Here is a 19274-nt window from a genome sequence, read left to right as displayed (position 1 = left end):
GGATTTTTGTGTTCCACAATGTTCCACTTGGTGATGAAAATAAAACAAAAATTTATAAAATTTTTAATTCTTTTCCAGGACATTTTCTAGCTTAAGCTAAACCTGTTATCCACAAAGTCAGATATCATAATCATTGTAGCAGCGAATGCTTTTGATCCTTGTTTAAGAAAGAAATAGAACATGGTGGCCATTGAGAAGCTTATGCTACATGACAGTGTGGAGCCATATCCTGTTGCTACTGCATGCAAATTTAGAGAAAAGTCTGTTTCTTCAGAAAAAAAGAAATTCACAGAGATAGTTTATAAAGAGGAAACTTCTCTTCCACTTTTCAGGAATATAATTAAAGAAAAATTGCTTAGCATAGAGGGCAACTAAAAAACCCCATGAAACCCATTCTTAGCATGGCAGTAAATAAAGCTCTTGACAACCATGCCCCTCCTGACCCTTCTCTCTAGTCATAGCCAAGAGCTCACAGTTTTCTAAAAAATTCAGTCATATCCACTCTTCCATTTCTTGCCACAGATTGTCCCTTGGCCTAGAAAGCACTCTCTTCCTTGTTCTCTGCCACCCACTTCTAGTAACACTCACACATTCCTCTGCCAGAGCTCCACCGTCATTGCTTGTTCCTGTGCTTGTGTCTTTGTTAGGTATTTCCCAAGGTCAAACTCCTCTATTTGATCTTGCGTTAGGGTCATGACAGGACAACTACAACGTAAGGGTTTTAATCAAGAATGGGAAGGAACGGGACGCCTGGGTGGCTCAGTTGGTTAAGCGGCTGCCTTCGGCTCAGGTCATGATCCCAGCGTCCTGGGATCGAGTCCCACATCGGGCTCCTTGCTCGGCAGGGAGCCTGCTTCTCCCTCTGCCTCTGCCTACCACTCTGTCTGCCTGTGCTCGCTCTCTCTCTCTCTCTAACAAATAAATAAATTAAAAAAAAAAAAAAAAAAAAAAAAAAAAAAAAGAATGGGAAGGAATAACGTTTTCAGATTAGAAGCCCATGGTTGCAAAAGCAGGTGGGAATTGAACAGGGAATTGCAGGTAAGAATGTGCATGACTTGTTTCTGGAGCTGGGAGGTGAGGTTAAGGCAACTCTTACATGTAAAAATAAGTGTATCCTGGAGCCTTGAAAAAAATTTCTCCGTTATAATAATATTATATATTACACACCATTTTCTGAAGGGTTTATCGTGTTAATTTTTCATTTAGTCCATCTTAAACCCCAACAATGGTTATTATGCTGTGCTTCTTACATATATTGGAAGAGAAAGTAGATAAGAATTTGAGGAAATGTGTATTTTTTTTTAAAGATTTTATTTATTCATTTGAGAGAGCACGAGAGAGAGCAGAGAGCATAAGTCGGGGGAGGGCAGAGGGAGAGGGTGAAGCGGACTCCCTGCTGAGCAGGGAACTTGACATGGGATTGATCCCAGGACCCTGGGATCATGACCTCAGTCAAAGTCAGATGCTTAACGGACTGAGCCACATAGGTGCCCAAGAGAATGTGTATGTCTCTTAAATCAAAATAGAAATATTCTTAAATGAAACTGAGGGAGGTAAGAATTGTATTTTATGGCTATATAGCGATATACTACATAACAATGAAAATAGTGCTGTAGGTCAACCTTTTTTAATGTATTGTTAAGGCGGGAAGGTACGTACATTTATATATAATAATAACTTTAATGTTTTGTAAATATTGTCTTAAAATATATATTCTACAAATAAAAGGATATGCATGTATTCATGAAACAAGTCATTAGGATAGACACTAAAATATTAGCAGAGGTCATTTCTTTATGGGGGATTGTGGAATTTTAGATGCGTTCATACATGTGGCTTTATGTCTTAATTTGTTTTGTAATGTTTTATAATCAGAGTAAATATAGTGAAGAGTTCAAATAAAAAGAAATAGAAGATATCCTATTGGGGCCTTATAATACATATAGTGTGTACTTTTTGGTTGCTATGCTGTTAACATTTTTAAACCTACATAAAATTTGAAACTGTAATACAATGAACAATATATACTTCATCTGCATTCAACCATTCCTGCAGATATGGTAACATTTTTCCCCTAAGCATCAGAGCATGTATCTTCTAAAAACTAGGATCTTCCCTTACATAATCAGAACACTTATCACAGCCTGGTAATGTGTTGTTATTACAGTACGGTCATGTACTGTATAGCCCATATTTAAATTTCCACAATTATCCTAATAAAGTTCTCTCTAACTTTTAAAAGAATTTTAGACACAAGATTCAAAGATCATATCTTCATTGGGTTACTGTATTTCATTCTTCTTTCTTGAATCTCCCCTACTATTTTTTTTTTTTGACATTGACATTTTTGAAGAATCTGTATCAGGTCTTGTAGGCAGGAATAATTGTATTGGCAAGGATATAGTGATTTTGGATAGTCCAAGATGACAGAGGAATGGGAGACCTTAGTTTCGTCTGGTACCAGGAATTCAGCTGGAGAGTTGTCAGATCATTCTGAACACCTGTGAACTCAACCAGAGGTCTAAGAAAGAATAGGTGCAATTCTGCAAACAGAAAAGCAACCACTTTCTGCAAGGTAGGAGGTGCAGAGAACTGAATCCGAAGTGATATATGGGAAAATAAACTGCAGGGGGATGGAGACTTCTTAAGCCAGCACCAGAGAGTAATGTAGCAGTGGAGGGCAAAATCAGTAAAAGTCTGCTCCATTGAGATGGCAAAATGGGGCAGAATCCTAGGTGGAACAGTGTGGTCTCAGGATCCCTGGGGTCACAGGAAGATCATGGGTGCCTGAGTGTGGCAGAGAACCCAGGCATCAGAGTAGGGAGGCCGGCTGTGATCAGTGGCCCCAGGATGGGCTCTCAGCTCCAGGTTGCCATGACCTGGAACCACAGCTCATTTGGGGCCCAGCAAGGGTCAGAATCTCAGTGAGACCCCTGTCCCTCCCCTCGGAGCAGCTGTGCAAGTGCACGCTGCAGGAGTTTGCAGGCTTTGGAGACTTGAAACGGGGTCACAGGCTGGTTAAGCACCATGCAGTTGGAGACCAGGGAGACCAGAGTGATTGCCAGCTTTTCCCTGAGGGTGCACTGAAGAGTGGGACTTTTCAGGTCTGGGACCAGAGATTGGGAGGCCCCCATTCTCATGGTCATCCTCATCCCCTAAAGGGCATGGAAAGTCTTTAGGGAACAAAAGCCACATAGAGCAATCAGGAGCAACATACTTAGCCTGGCCCCCTGGCAAAGACAGTACAGTTCTGCCTAGGGCAAAGACACTTGAGAATTCAGTGCAACAGGCTCCTCCCCCAGAAGATCAGCGAGAACATCCAGCTAAAGCCAAGTTTCTGATCAGAGAGAACTGCAAAAGTCCATCCAGCACTAGGGGAAAATAGTATATAGAATATGCTTTTTTATTTTTTTTCAAAATTCTGTAGTTTTTCAATTAATTTTTTCCACTATCCTTTTTATACCAATTTCTTATATTATCAACTCTTTTTTAAAAATATTTTTATTTTTTTAAATAAAGATTTTATTTATTTATTTGACAGACAGAGATCACAAGTAGGCAGAGAGGCAGGCAGAGAGAGAGGGAGAAGCAGGCTCCCCGCTGAGCAGAGAGCCCAATGTGGGGCTCGATCCCAGGACCCTGGGATCATGACCTGAGCTGAAGGCAGAGGCTTTAACCCACTGAGCCACCCAGGTGCCCCAAAAATATTTTTAAATTTTCATTTTTACACTTACATTCTATCCATTCATTGTATTTAATTTTATTTTTGTATTTATATAAGTTTCTCTTTCTTTGCAGTTTTGAGATGTACTTTCTTTTAACAAACAGACTAAAATACACACAGGATCCAATGTGTTCCTCTGTTTTGTTCGCCAATTGGATTATATTCTCTCTCTTTTTAATTAAAAATATTTTTTTGTTTGTTTTTTGGGTCTCTTCTGATTTGTTTAGTGTATATTTTTCTGGGGGCTGGTGTTGCCATTTTAGTATTTTGTTCTTCTGTTCACCTATTCTACTCTGGACAGAATGACAAGAAGGAAAACCCACCTCAAAAAAAAAAGAGAACGAGAGAGTACTGACTGCCTAATCAGTGTGGATATAAGTAAGAAGTCAGACCTAAATTTCAGAACACCAATTATAAAGATATTAGTTGGGCTTGAAAGCATAGAAAACACTAGAGAAGTCCTTTCTGGAGAAATAAAATAACTAAAATCTAATCAAGTTGAAATAAAAAGGCCACTGAGATGCAATAAAAAATGGAGGCTCTAATTCTACTAGGATAAATGAGGCAGAAGAGAGAATTAGTGACATAGAAGACAAAATGATGGAGAGTAAAGAAGCTGAGAAAAAGAGAGATAAACAGTTATTGGATCATGAGGAGAAAATTCGAGAGATAAGTAATACCGTAAAGTGAAACAGTATTAGAATAATTGGGATCCCAGAAGAAGAGGGATAGAGAGGGGCAGAAGTTATTTGGGAGCAAATTCTAGCTGAGAACCTGTCTAATCTGGGGAAGGAAACAGGCATTCAAGTTCAGGAGGCACAGAGAGTCACCCTCAAAAATCAATAAAAATAGTTCAACACCCTGACATATAATAGTGAAGCTTGCAAATCTCAGAGACAAAGAGAAAAAAATCCTGAAAGCAGTTCAGGACAACCTTTACCTTAACCTACAATGGTAGAAACATTAGATTGGCAGCTGACCTATGCACAGAGACCTGGCAGGCCAGAAAGGACTGGCATGATATGTTCAGGTTGCTTAATGAGAAAAAGATGCAGCCAAGAATACTTTATCCAGCCAGGATGTCATTCAAAATAGGAGGAAAGAGAAAAAGCTTCCAGGACAAATAGCAGTTAAAAGAATTTGTGATGGGTGCCTGGGTGGCTCAGTGGGTTAAGCCTCTGCCTTCGGCTCAGGTCATGATCTCAGGGTCCTGGGATTGAGTCCCGCATTGGGCTCTGCTCAGCAGGGAGCCTGCTTCCCCGCCCCCACCCTGCCCCGCCTGCCTCTCTGCCTACTTGTGATCTCTCTCTGTCAAATAAATAAATAAAATCTTAAACAAGAAGAGAGTTTGTGATCACTAAACCAGGCCTGCAAGAAATATTAAAGGGGATCCTCTAAGTGAAGAGAGAGCCCAAAGTAACATAGACCAGAAACAGTGACTTTACAGGGAATACAGTGGCACTAAATTTATATCTGTCAGTAGTTACTCTGAATGTAGATGGGCTAAATGCCCCAATCAAAAGACACAGGGTATCAGATTGGATAAATAAGCAAGACCCATCCATATGCTGTCTGCAGGAGATGCATTTTAGACCCAAAGTGCCTCCAGAATGATAGTGAGGGGGTGGAGAACCATTTATCATGCTAATGGACATCAAGAGAAAGCTAGGGTAGCAATCCTTATATCAGACAAATGAGATTTTAAACCAAGATTGTAATAAGAGATGAGGAAACCACTATTATAATTAAAGAGTCTATCCAACAAGAAGATCTAAGAATTATAAATATTAATGCCCCTAACATCGGAGCAGCCAATTATATAAACCAATTAATAACAAAATTAAAGAAACACATTGATACTATTACAATAAAAGTAGGGGACTTTTTAAAAACTTTTTTTAAGAAATTTTTTTAAAAAGATTTTTTTTATTTGACAGACAGAGATCACAAGTAGGCAGAGAGGCAGGCAGAGAGAGAGAGGGAAGCAGGCTCCCTGCTGAGAAGAGAGCCCGATGCAGGGCTCGATCCCAGGACCCTGGGAACATGACCTGAGCTGAAGGCAGAGGCTTTAACCCACTGAGCCACCCAGGTGCCCCAATAGTAGGGGACTTTAATACCCTACTCACTGCAATGGACAAGTCATCTAAAAAGAAGATCAACAAGGAAACAGGGGCTTTGAATGGCACACTGGACCTGGTGGACTTCACAGATATATTCAGAGCATTCCATCCTAAAGCAACAGAATACACATTCTCCTTGAGTGCATGTAGAACATTTTCCAGAATATGGGTCACAACGGTACCAAAAGATTGGGGTCATTCCCTGTGTATTTTCAAACCACAGTGCTTTGAAACTTGAACTCATTCACAAGAGAAAAGTTGGAAAGAACTCAAATACCTGGAGGCTAAAGAACATCCTATTAAAGAATGCATGGGTCAACCAGGAAATTAAAGAAGAATTTTAAAAATTATGGAATTATAAAAAAATGGAAAGAAATGAAAATGAAAACATAACTGTTCAAAATGAAACATAACAGTCCAAAATCTTTGGGATGCCACAAAAGCAGTCCTAAGAGGCAAGTATATAGTAGTACAAGCCTTTCTCAAGAAACAAAAAGGTCTCAAATATACAACCTAACCTTACACCTAAAGGAGCTGGAGAAAGAGTGGCACATTAAGCCTAAACCCAGCAGAAGAAGAGAATTAATAAAGGTTAGAGAAAAAAATCAATGAAATAGAAACCAAAGAATAGTAGAACAGATCAACAAAACTAGGAGCTGGTTCTTTGAAAGAATAAATAAGACTGATAAACCCCTGGCCAGACTTAACAAAATGAAAAGATAAAGGACCCAGATAAAATCATGAATGAAGGAAGAGAGATCACAACCAACACGAAGAAATAAAACAATTATAAGAACATATCATGAACAGCTATATGCCAATAAATTAGGCAATCTGGAAGAAATGGATGCATTTCCAGAAACATATAAACTACCAAAACTGAAACAGGAATAAACAGAAAACCTGAACAGATGCATAATTGGGAAGGAATTGAAGCAGTAATAAAAAAAAATCTGACAAACAAGAGTCCAGGACCAGATGGCTTCCTAGGGGGATTCTACCAAACATTTAAAGAAGAATTAATACCTATTCTTCTGAAGCTGTTTCAGAAAATAGAAATGGAAGGAAAACTTCTAAACTCTTTTTGTGAGGCCAGCATTACCTTGATCCTTAAACCAGACCCCAGCAAAAAAGAGAATTACAGACCAGTATCCTTAATGAACGTGGATGCCAAAGTTCTTACCAAGATACTAGCCAGTAGGATCCAACTGTACATTAAAGGATTATTTACCACGACCAAGTGGGGTTTATTGTTGGGCTGCACTGTTGGTTCAACATCCTCAAATCAGTCAATGTGATACACTACATTAATAAAAGAAAGAACAAGAGCCATATGATATTCTCAGCAGATGCAGAAAAAGCATTTGACAAACTAAAGTAACCTTTCTTTATTTAAATTTTTAAAACAGATTTTATTTATTTGACAGAGAGCACAAGTAGGCAGATCAGCAGGGAGAGGGAGAAGCAGACTCCCTGCCAAGCATGGAGCCGGATGCAGGACTTGATCCCCAGACCCTGGGATCATGACCTGAGCTGAAGGCAGCTGCTTAACTGACTGAGCCACCCAGGCACCCCTAAAGCATCCTTTCTTGATTAAAACTTCAGTGTAGGGATAGAGGGAACATACTGCAGTATCATAAAGCCATATATGGAAAGCCCACAGTGAATATCATTCTCAATGGGAAAAAACTGACAGTTTTCCCCCTAAGGACTGGAACATGGAAGGGATGTCCACTCTCACCACTGTTGTTCAGCATAATACCAGAAGTCATAGCCTCAGCAATTAGACTCCCGAAACAAATAAAATGCATTCGAATTGGCAAAGACGAAGTCAAACTCTTACTCCTTGCAGATGACTTGATACTTCATGTGGAAAATTTGAAAGACTCCACCCCAAAACTGCTAGAACTCATTCAGGAATTCAGCAAAGTGGCAGGATATAAAATTATTGTACAGAAGTCAGTTGCATTTCTATATGCTAACAATGAGCCAGAAGAAAGAGAATTTAAAGAGTTGATCCCATTTTCAGTTGCACCAAAAAGCAAAAGATACGTAGGAATAAACCTACCCAAAGAGGCTAAGGATAGTAACTCAAAATTATAAAACACTCATGAAAGAAATTGAGGGTGACACAAAGAATTGGAAAAATGTTCTGTGCTCATGGATTGGAAGAATAAGTATTGTTAAAATGTCTATGGTATCTAGTGCAATGTATATATTCAATCCAATCCCTGCTAAAGTACCATCAGTTTTTTTCATGGATCTTGAACAAATAATCCTAAAATTTGTTTGGAGCCAGAAGAGACCCCAAATAGCCAAAGGAATGTTGAAAAAGAAAACCAAAGATGGTGACATCATAATTCTGGACTTCAAGCTCTATTATAAATCATCAAGACGCTAAGGTACTGGCACAAAAACAGACACCTAGATCAGTGGAACAGAATAGAGAACCAGAAATGGACCCTCAACTCTATGGTCAACTAATCTTTGACAAAGAGGGGAAGAATATCCAACAGAAAAAAAGACTGTCTCTTCAACAAATGGTGTTGGGAAGATTGGACAGCCACATGCAGAAGAATGAAACTGTACCATTTCCTTACAACATACACAAAAAATATACTCAAAATTGATGAATAACCTCAATGTGAGATAGGAATTCATCAAAATCCTGGAGGAGATCACCCGCAGCAACCTGTGTTACATCAGCTGTAGCAAATTCTTGCTAGACATGACTCCAGTGGCAAGGGAAACAAAGGCAAGAACAACTATTGGGACTTTATCAAGATAAAAAGCTTTTGCACAGCAAAGGAAACTGCTGACAAAACCAAAAGACAACTGACAGATGGGAGATGATATTTGTAAATGTCTTATCAGATAAAGGGCTATAAAGAACTTACCAAACTCAAGACATGAACAGACATTTCTCCAAAGAAGATATCCTAATGGCCAACCTACACATGAAAAAGTACTCCACATCACTCAGCATCAGGAAAATAAAAATCAAAACCACAGTTAGATTCCGCCTCACACAGGTCAGAATCGCTAAAATTAACAAGTCGGGAAATGACATGTTGGTGAGGATGAGGGAAAATACTGTTATACTATTGGTGGGAATGCAAGCTGGTACAGCCACTCTGGAAAATAGCATGGAGGTTCCTCAAAAAGTTGAAAATAGAGCTACTGTATGACCCAGCAATTGTGCTACCAGGTATCTACCCCAAAGATACAAATGTAATGATCTGAAGGGGCACCTGCACTCCAGTGTTCATAGCAGCAGCATCCACAATAACCAGACTATGGAAAGGGCCCCGATGCCAGGGGGACAGATACATGGATAAAGAAGATATGGTATATGTATACGGTGGAATATTACTTAGGCATCAAAAAAACAAAATCCTGCCATTTGCAGTGATGTGGGTGGAACTAGATGGTATTATGAAAGCGAAATAAGTCAATCAGAGGAAGACAGTTATATTACCTTACTCATATGTGGAGTTTAAGAAACAACAGAAGATCATAGGGGAAGAGAGGAAAAAATAAAACAATGAAATCAGAGAGGGAGATAAACCCTAAGAGACTCTAAATCATAGGAAATAAACTGAGGGTTGCTGGAGCAGAGACGGTGGAGGGATGGGGTAACTGGGTGATGCACATTAAGGAGGGCATCTGATGTGATGAGCCCTGGGTATTATCTAAGACTCTTGACAGGGCCCCTGGGTGGCTTAGTTGGTTAAGCATCTGCCTTCCGCTCAGGTCATGATCCCAGGGTCCTGGGATTGGGCCCTGCATTGGGCTCCTTGTTCAGGGGTGAGCCTGCTTCTCTCTCCCCCTCTACCTCTGCCTGCTGCTCCGCCTCCTTGTGCTCTGTCAAATAAATAAAATCTTCAAAAAAAAAAGACTGATGATCTCTACTGAACTCTACTGAACTCTACTTTGAAACTAATAATACATTATATGTTAATTAAATTTCAGTTAAAAAAACATAAGATAGACATCCTCCTTCCCCAACAAAGAATATAGTGATACTGGTTCTACATCATTTTGTTTTTGAAATTGGCAGTTGTAGAGCTTATGAGGAAATGTATGGAGCCTTAATTTGAGCCTTTCTGATGTGGTACAGGCAAAGTTTTCTTCTAGTAAAAAAAAAGCTTTGTTTCTTCTTGGATGTCTTTAGGGTCTTGCTGAAAAGGCTTTGTTTTAAATGAAAGCAGAAGGGAGAAGTAGCAATTCTGAGAATGTTGTACTTTTTGTTCACATGCATTCTTAGCAACTCAGTTCCCTTGGGCTAGGATTACCTGAGTTTATTTGTGGTCTCAGGGGACAATGAGTGGCAGTGAATCTTTCCAAGCACCAGCTGTTTCAGTCCTGCTGTATTTCTCTTCCTTCATTAATGTGAGAGGTAAATAAATGCCTTCATCTCCTTTGTAGTGAGGAATAGAATAGAAAGTCTGTAGCACAGTAAGAGAACAGTTAGCTTACAGTGGAATAAAAAAATCCTGTTAAGTAAATTGTAACCATAAATTTTATGGTTTAAATCATTGAAAATTATCAGTTGAATCCCATTTCGTCCAGAGGCTAAACTTCTTTGTAATTGTTGGTCAGGCCCTTTTGGAATCAGTCATGCTTTATTTCCAAACAAAACCCCAAATTTCACTTAAAAAATAAAGATTCTTTCTTGCTCATATCATCCTCTAGTGTGGGTCATTCGGCTGTTCTCACCGTTTCAGAGTTTGGGCCAAAGCTGCTTTTATCATGTGATTTTACCATCTATTCTAGCCTAATGGATGGGAAAGAGAAAACATGGAGATTTTATATCTACTTTTTTTGGTTTTATTTGCTTTTTAGTGAGTTGATTATTTTAGATTCCACTTATAAGTGATATAAGGAAGTATTTGTCTGTGTCTGACATATTTCACTTAGCATAATATTCTCTAGATCCGTCAGTGTTTTCTCAACTGGCAGGATATTCTTTTTTGTGGCTAAATAACATTCTATTGTATCCTGTCTTGTTCACCTATCGGTAGGTATTTAGGTTGCTCTCATGTCTTGGCTATTATGAGTAATGCTGCAATGAACATGGGAATACAGACACCCCTTTGAGGATAGTGATTTCATTCCTTTATGATTTTATTCCTTTTCCTGAGTCAGTTAAGCATCTGCCAAAATTTGGATTCCTGGATCATACAACAGTTCCATATTTAATTTCTTGAGTAGCTTCCATACTGTTTCCCATAATGGCTGTATCAGTTTACATTTCCACTTGTAATGTATAGGGGTTCCCTCTTCTCCACGTCCTCACTAGCTTTTGTTTTTAGCTTTTGTTTTTTGTTTTGTTTTATTGTTTTTGGATAATTTCCATCCTAGCTGGTGTGAGATGATATCTTACTGTGGTTTTTATTTGCATTTCTTTGAGGATTAGTGAGCTCATACCCACTTTTAACTTACTTGAACTGGAAGTGACATCTGCCACTTCTACTCTTATCTTATTGGCAACCACTAGCTATGTGGCTTTAACCTAACTGTAGAAGGATGGGAAATATAAGGGAGTCCATGGACAGATGGATTAGTGATCTACAGGTCATTGGTATGTATTGTTCCCAGTGGTGATGGCAAGGTGAACATAGGCTTCAGAGTCAAGCCAACCACTGCTGGGAAACCTTGGTTTTCATGGTGAAAGGCATATACTAAGTAAGTTCCATTTCTACTTCCTTCTGCTTCTAAAAATGTATATTTGTGACCACTGACAAAGAACAGCTATATTTAGACTACAGATAGAGGCCTTTGGAGATTGACATATTAAAGAAAATTTTTTGAAAATAATGAAAAAGGGGGGTGCCTGGGTGGCTCAGTCAGTTAAGCATCTGCCTTTGGCCCAGGTCACGATCTCTTGGTTCTGGGATCGAGTCCCACATTGGGCTCCCTGCTCAGCGGGGAGTCTGCTTCTCCTTGTGCATGCCTCTCTGCCTACTTGTGCTCTCTATCAAATAAATAAATAAAATCTAAAAAAAAAAAGAAATATATATATATATATATATTTTTTTTTTTTTTTAAAGATTAATTTATTTATTTTAGATTGAGAGCGTTCTCATGTGAGTGGGGATGGGGACAGAGGGGAGAGTAAGAGAATCTCAAGCCGACTCCAGGCTGAGCTCAGAACCTGATGCAGGGCTCCATTTCAGGACCCTGAGATCATGATGTGAGCCGAAACCAAGAGTTGGACACTCAACCCACTGTGCCACCCAGGTGCCCCTTGGAATGTATGCTTATAAAGAATGATTAATATAAATAGATTTTAAGAAGAACAGACTAGACTTTAAAAATAATTACTCTCTCTCTCTCTCAAAAAAAAAAATAGTCTCTCTTTCCCTAAATACTTTATGGATGTTTCCATAATTTTTTTCTTGAACAATTTAACAGATTTTCAGTGGAAAGGATCCTCTCCTCGCCTCTGCTCCTCTCCTCTCCTTTCCTCTCCTCTCCTCTCGTCTCTGTCAAGCTAACCGATTTTGGGTTCTATGCCCAGATCACCCCAGAGCAGAGCAAACGGAGCACCATGGTGGGAAGTCCATACCGGATGGCACCAGAGATTGTGACGTGGAAGGCCTATGGACCCAAGGTTGACATCTGGTTCCTGGGAATCATGGCCATGGAAATGATTGAAGGGGAGCCCCCATACCTCAGTGAAAATCCTCTGAGAGCCTTGTACCTCATTGCCACCAATGGGACCCCAGGGCTTCTGAACCCAGAGAAGCTGTCAGCTTTCTTCTGGGACGTTCTGAACCGCTGTCTTGAGATGGATGCGGAGAGGAGAGGTTAAGCCAAAGAGCTGCTGCAGCATCAGTTCCTGAAGATTGCCAAGTCCCTCTCCAGCCTCACTCCCCACTGATTGCTGCAGCAAAGGGGGAACCAAGAACAGTCACTAAAACCACACTTACCCCAGCCTCATTGTGCCAAGACTTCTGTGAAATAAATGCTCATTTTAGAAATTCAAGAAAAACCCAGAAAACAAAAAGCCTCTCCTCTCCTTTCCCCTCCCCTTTCCTCCCCTTTCTTCTCTTCCATTCTCTCCTCTTCTCTCTGTTTCTTTTTTCTTTTCTTTCTTTTTTATAAGTGCTTTACATGAGTGGCTGGTACATTGGGAAAAATTTTCTCAATAATGTAAACTGAAAGTAAATATTTGCATGTGTCAAATCTAATTCCTTTTTCCACCAGCCAAGTTATGTCTTCTAGTTCTAACTCCTGTGTTATAATGTCGTTTGCACTGTCTCAGTCTTTTAGTTTAGTCTTTTGCTACTGGTGTTTTATAAAGGAGCCTTTTTTTTCTTAAAGATTTTATTTATCAGAGAGAGAGAGAGAGAGCACGCACATGCACAAGCAGGGGGAGCAGCAGGCAGAGGGAGAAGCAGGCTCACTGTTGAGCAAGGAGCCATATACAGGACTTGATCCCAGGACCCTGGGATCATGACTTGACCTGAAGGCGGTCATTTAACTGACTGAGCCACCCAGGCATCCCGGCAGTAGACTTTTGTTTTCATAAATACCTTTATATCGCAGAATTTGTGGGAGTACAGTAGGTGACTATAAGTATTTGTTTAATAGTTAACTATCTGATAATTTAGCAGTTGGGAAACTTTACTGTTACTTTTTCACATCTACATTGTAATAGCAACCCTGAGACACTTATAGTCATCCTGTGTTTCGTTTTTTGATTAGTTGAAAGTTTAAGACATTCATAAAGTGCATGAGATAAAAGCTGATGTGGAATTTGATTAATGAAAGGCACACTGTTGTACACCTGGCTGGATTGAAATAAACAGTTTTACTAAGAATATGTATTTTGTTTCTCACCCCTCACAATATTTTTCTTAGGCAATAGAGATTTTGCTAAGGATGATCCATTGGAGTTTAAGTCTCACCAGTGGTTTGGAGCATCTGTGAGATCAAAACAGGATAAAATTTTGGTAAGTCTTTTGGTTATTTCCTCATAGGTGGGTTTGTCAATTTATGTGGAAACACAGAATATTTTATGTTTGAAAGCTGATTGTAAAACTCAGTGTGTTCTGGAGCACAGTGCAAGATGAGATAAGATAGCTCTGATCAGAGGTCATCCTGTCTGCGGATCCCATCCATCCCACCCTTCACAGACTTGGGTTCTGCTACTTTTCTACCTTCAGTCCTACCTTGTTCCTTTCTCCTGGCCCTGTTGATACTTCCGTCAGGATGTTTCTATCCAGCCAGGTTTAGGACTAGTGGGTCTAGGATTAATCAAACACACTAGTACCTCCTCTCTTTAAAAATACAGCAACGTTCCCCTTGCCTCTTCTCCACTGCTATGCCTCATTACTTTGCTCCTCTTTTCAGAAACTTTTTGAAAGTCTTTTCTACAGTCACCATCTCTACCTTCTTCACGTTCTCTTCCCAGCCACTGTAGTCAGGCTCAGGTAGGCATGGCCAAAGTCACCTTGGCTCTCAGGTCACTGAAATCAGTGTTTTCTTATGTTTCTTGTCCTCTCAGCACCATTCAGCAAGGTCAGTTAGCCCATTCTTTTTGAAATGCTTTTTTTCCCTTGGCTTCTGGAACACTGTATTTTCCTGGTTTTCTCTCATTCACTTGCCTGCTCCTTGGAGTCTCCTTTTTGCTCAGTCTCTAGATGTTGGGTTATTCCCAGGCTGTGTTCTAGACCCCTGTCTTCTCTAACTACACCTTTTAGCTGTCTGTTCCTATCCTGTCTCATGGCTGTTAATAACACCCATATGTCATAATCCCTAAATCTATCATTCTAGCTCTTAATTCTCCTTGGATTTTCAGAGTCAGATTTCCAAACAAGCTATGTGGCTTTTCCATTTGGATATCTCTTATATTACTGAAAATGAACATGGCCAAAATAGAACTCTTTTTACCCACTATCAAAAAGAAAAAAACACAGGGATACTTGGGTGGCTCAGTCAGTTGGGCATCTGCCTTTGGCCCAGGTTGTGGTCTTAGGGTCCTGGGATCAGGCCCATGTCTGGCTTCCTGCTCAGAGAGGAGCCTGCTTCTCTCTCTCCCTCTGCAGCATCTCCTGCTTGTGTTCTGTCTCTCTCTCTGAAATAAAATAAATACATAAATATATAAATAAATAATAATTAAAAAGGGGAAAAACACAAAGATAACTGTTTCCATATAAAACCTTCCCACCTTGGTTAGAGGCATGATTCTCCACCTCATCCACCAGCAAGCCCTGTCAATTTGGCTTCGGAAATATATTCCACATCCATCAATAAGTCCTCACCTGCACTATTTCCACCCTGTATCCAGCCACCGTCATTGCCTGCCTGGGTTACTGCAGAGGCTCTCCTCCTCTTTCTGCTTCCTCTCCTGCCTCAACTACAATCCATTCTCCATGGGAGGATCAGAGGGAATCAGAGCATTTCATCTTCTTGACTGAAACAGTTAAGTGATTTTCTGTCACTCTCAGAGGACAAATCCCTGCTTCTTCTGGTTTAGGAGCACCTCCATAATCCGGTCAGTGGCTCTTGTCTCTGGCCTCATCTCATTCCACCTCACATGCTTTAGCTAGACTGGTCTTTATTCCTTCCACATGACAAGTCACTGCAGTTAGTATCTGAGTGTTTTTGTTCCCTCTGCCTATCTTATGCTCATCTTGTTGATTTTCACTTGGCCAACTCCTTTGTCATTCTGATTTCAACTTTCATTTCACTTCCTCAGAAAGCCTTTCCTTGTTTTAATTATCTGCATTGTGTTCATTTCTGTTTTTTAAAATCCAGTTGTGGGGCATTAGGAAAGAATTTGTTTAGGAGCTGCAATTTCAAAGGCGTTTTGATGGATGTGTCCAGTTGGAAATGAAGGATGGGGTTGAGAGTGGGGGCACTCTAGGCAGAAAGCACAGAAGCAGACGTAAGCAGAAGGAGCAAATAATCCGTGTACATGAAACATCAAGTTCATGTAGAGAAGTAGCAATAATCGTCTCCTTTCACCTTTTTCATAGTAGATATAAAATAACCTGCTATTAATTTCTGCAGTATTTGTGTTAATGTTTTGCTTCAAAAAAGTATTACAGAAAGTTAATTGAACCTTTTTCCAGCAAGTTAAATGTTACATTTTGGTAAATTACTATGTTATTAAAATATGCATTATTCCATGGCTTGTACATGATGTTAAAATCTGTAACACCGAAAACAAAAAGGTCATTATTTGGAAAGTAGGTAAAATAAGCACTCTGAAGTCTTTCTTCTTTTTTCTTTTTCTTTCTTTCTTTCTTTCCTTTTTTTTTTTTTTTTTTAAGATTTTATTTATTCATTTGCCAGAGAAAGAGAGAGTGTACACACAAGCAGGGGGAGCAGCAGGCAGAGTGAGAGGGAGAAGAACACTCCCCACTGAGCAGGGAGCCCAATGTGGGACTTGATCCCAGGACCCTGAGATCGTGACCTGAGCCAAAGGCAGATGTTTAACGACTGAGCCACCCAGGCATCCCTATTTTTTCTTAATAACAAATATTTGCTTTATAATTTCAGGGTATATTCTACATGCATGAGAATGTTATTTAGTTAAAACATTAATTTGATCTGTGACCTTCAGCCTAGTGCATAATATCAAGAAAAATGCTATATGAAATAGTTTTGCTAACTATTTTGAAAAAGCATATGTGAGGAAAGTACTTTTTAAATCTGTATCCACTGTTGTAATAAGGAATTCTTGGTATAAGACAGATTTGATTAATTTTTATTAATGCTTAGAAAGTGTTTTTGAATTCTAGAGTAATACAGATTGTCTGAAACGCTCAGTTTTTCAGGGAATTTTTATGCTGTGGACTATCCCATTTGATTTTAGGCCTGTGCCCCGCTCTACCACTGGAGGACTGAAATGAAACAGGAGAGAGAGCCTGTTGGAACATGTTTTCTTCAGGATGGAACAAAGACTGTGGAGTATGCCCCATGTAGATCAAGTATGTGTAGGAAGTTGTACCAGCTTTTAAAAGAGGGTTGGGAAGCCTACTTTGTTACAAGTGTGTGTGTGTGTGTATGTGTATGTGTGTGTGTGTATTAAAAATTGTAGACATACTGTGTATGAGTCAAAAGATGGTCCATTGAGCTTCTCTAACATAGGTGTGGAACTCCTCTATAAAAGATTCTGATGCAGTAGATCTCTGTCAGGCCTGGGTACCTTCCTTTTTAGGAAAACTCCACAAGGCAATTTCATAGATACCAAAGTTTAAGAAATTTTGAGAACTAGAGCTTTATATTAATAAATGTTAACTGTAAAAAAAAAAAAAAAAAAGTCTTTAAAAAGAGCCGGAGTTTATATAGGAAGGTGAAGCATTGAGCTCAGGACTCCTGAGTTGGAGTTTTCCTCCTTTGACTTTTTTTTTAATTAAAAAAATTTTTTGAAAGATTTTCTTTTAAATAATCTTTACACCCAACCTGGGGCTCAAACTCACAACACCAAGATCAGTAGTCATACGCTCTACCGACTGAATCAGCCAAGCGTTCCTGAATTTTCCTTCTTTTAAATCAGTTTCTCTGTTAGACTTTTATCAAACTTACTCCTCTTTTGATGGTCGAAAAGATCTCACTTTGTTGTCTAATATTATTTGAAATTTTAGATGACATTCATATTGTGATTAAAGGTGATTTGGGCACTTGTAGTTTTGATAATGCTTTTCCAAAGGAGATTCCAGTTCTTTTTTTTTTTTAAGATTTTATTTATTTATTAGAGACAAAAAGAGAGAGAAAGAGCACAAGCAGGGGAGAGAGGCAGAGGGAGAAGCAGACTCCCCACTAAGCTACAGAGCTGGATGGGGCTTGATCCCAGGACCCTGAGATTGAGACCTGAGCTGAAGCCAGATGCTTAGCCTACTGAGCCACCTTAGACTGATACTTTTCTCTGTTCCATTGGTCACCAGATAGTTTGGTAGAGGGAATTTGTAATAGAGGTATAACATGTAAGATTGTTACTGCTAAAATTCTTTTTTTCCATGTTAGGTGACTTAGGACACCAGGCCAAAGGAATTTTTCAGTCTTCAAAATTCTAAGCACTTGAACCTCCAGGAAATTGCACATGATTTTTATTAACACTTACTTCTTAATCCACCAACTTTACCCTATTTGTTGCAAGTGAGAGGTACACATCAAAAGAATGATACCTCCAGAACTGCATTGTTTATGAGGATAGGCCAGAAAGCATACAGACCAGAGGAGGTTGGCAGCCCTGCACTCAGTGCTTGATGCCATCTCTATCATCACCTTTATGTTGCTGTCTTGGTCACAGTACTCCTGTCTTTGTGGTATGTAGAACATGCGAGAACTAAATTTGTGTTTTGCTGTATTGCAAAGATGTTCCTGTTGTGAAAAGATAATCTTATAGCTATGAGGAATGAGCTAACTCTTGCATGCCAGGTTTGTAACTTACCACTTACATGATGGACTGACATATAAAAATCACCCTTATTCACACAAGGTAGATGTGGGAACTGAGATTCAGATGATTGCAAGTAATTTTTTCCCCAGATCTTACAGTAGTGAGCAGTCTAATGAGGATTTGAACCCAGATCTTACTCCAAATGAATCCTTACCTTGTAATACTAACAGTGGGAAATATTTTCCATTTCACTTGCCTCAGTGTTAACCACAGCTTATCCATGAGAAGTACATCCTGCTTTTACAAATACAGGTTTGGATTTTTCTGGATGTGGAAGAGTACTCAGTACCCGTCTGAAAACAAGCATTCTAATGATGGTGCACTGGGGATATACTGCCGGGTTAGGCTAATAGTTTCTGTCATTTTGCCTCTTAAGTGATGACCAGTTTTTTTCTCAGCATGTATTTAAAGGATGAAGGCAGTATTTGCATGATGTTTGTTACATAATGCTTCTGTTTGTTTGGTTTAGACACAGAAATTTTACATATCGGCATATAAATTGTAAAATTGTTTTAAACCTTATTTTCTGAAGTATTTAACATCCAAATCAGGTCACGAAACTGGCTTGTGAGCCTCTTTCTGTAAATAAAATTTTATTGGAATACAGCCCCCCCACCGCCCCAATTTGTTTATATGCTGTGTATAAAGGGAGAGCTGAGTGGTTGCCACAGTGACCATATAGCCCCTAAGTCTAAAATAGTATCTCGTCCTTTTCAGAAAAAGTTTGTTGATCCCTGATCCAATAATAATACCTCAAATCTTAGAAAAAACAAAAGAATGACTTCAAAAATCAGAGTGAATGCCCTTCTTCCTAATAAATCTGGCTTTCAGTTTCCCCTGATCATTGTACATGCACGCTTTTTGGTGTAACCTTTGCGATATGAAGCTACCTACAGGCCCAGATTAAAAGGGGCAACATGACCGCAGGAAAGAAAAGTGCTCAGGAGAGGGAATCTGAGAACCTGGGTTATATTCTCACCTTTTGTCAACAACCTCCTGTAGCTATGCGTGA

General features: G+C 39.4%; 1 protein-coding gene across 1 annotated transcript in view; it reads left to right on the top strand.

Moving 5' to 3' along the window:
• The window catches only part of LOC308340515 (integrin alpha-V), a 104223-nt gene that overhangs the window by 30261 nt on the left and 54688 nt on the right, over positions 1–19274 (top strand). Inside the window, exons 3-4 of the mRNA XM_080799748.1 lie at positions 13714–13805; positions 16676–16790. Coding sequence (XP_080655874.1) covers positions 13714–13805; positions 16676–16790 — 207 coding nt within the window. The remainder of the gene's footprint in view (positions 1–13713; positions 13806–16675; positions 16791–19274) is intronic.

This window comes from Martes martes (genome assembly GCF_963455335.1).
Source record: "Martes martes genome assembly, chromosome: 3".
NCBI classification, from domain to species: Eukaryota; Metazoa; Chordata; class Mammalia; order Carnivora; family Mustelidae; genus Martes; species Martes martes.
The sequence above is the reverse complement of the archived record's forward strand: the minus strand, read 5'-3'. Positions and strand labels throughout refer to the sequence as shown.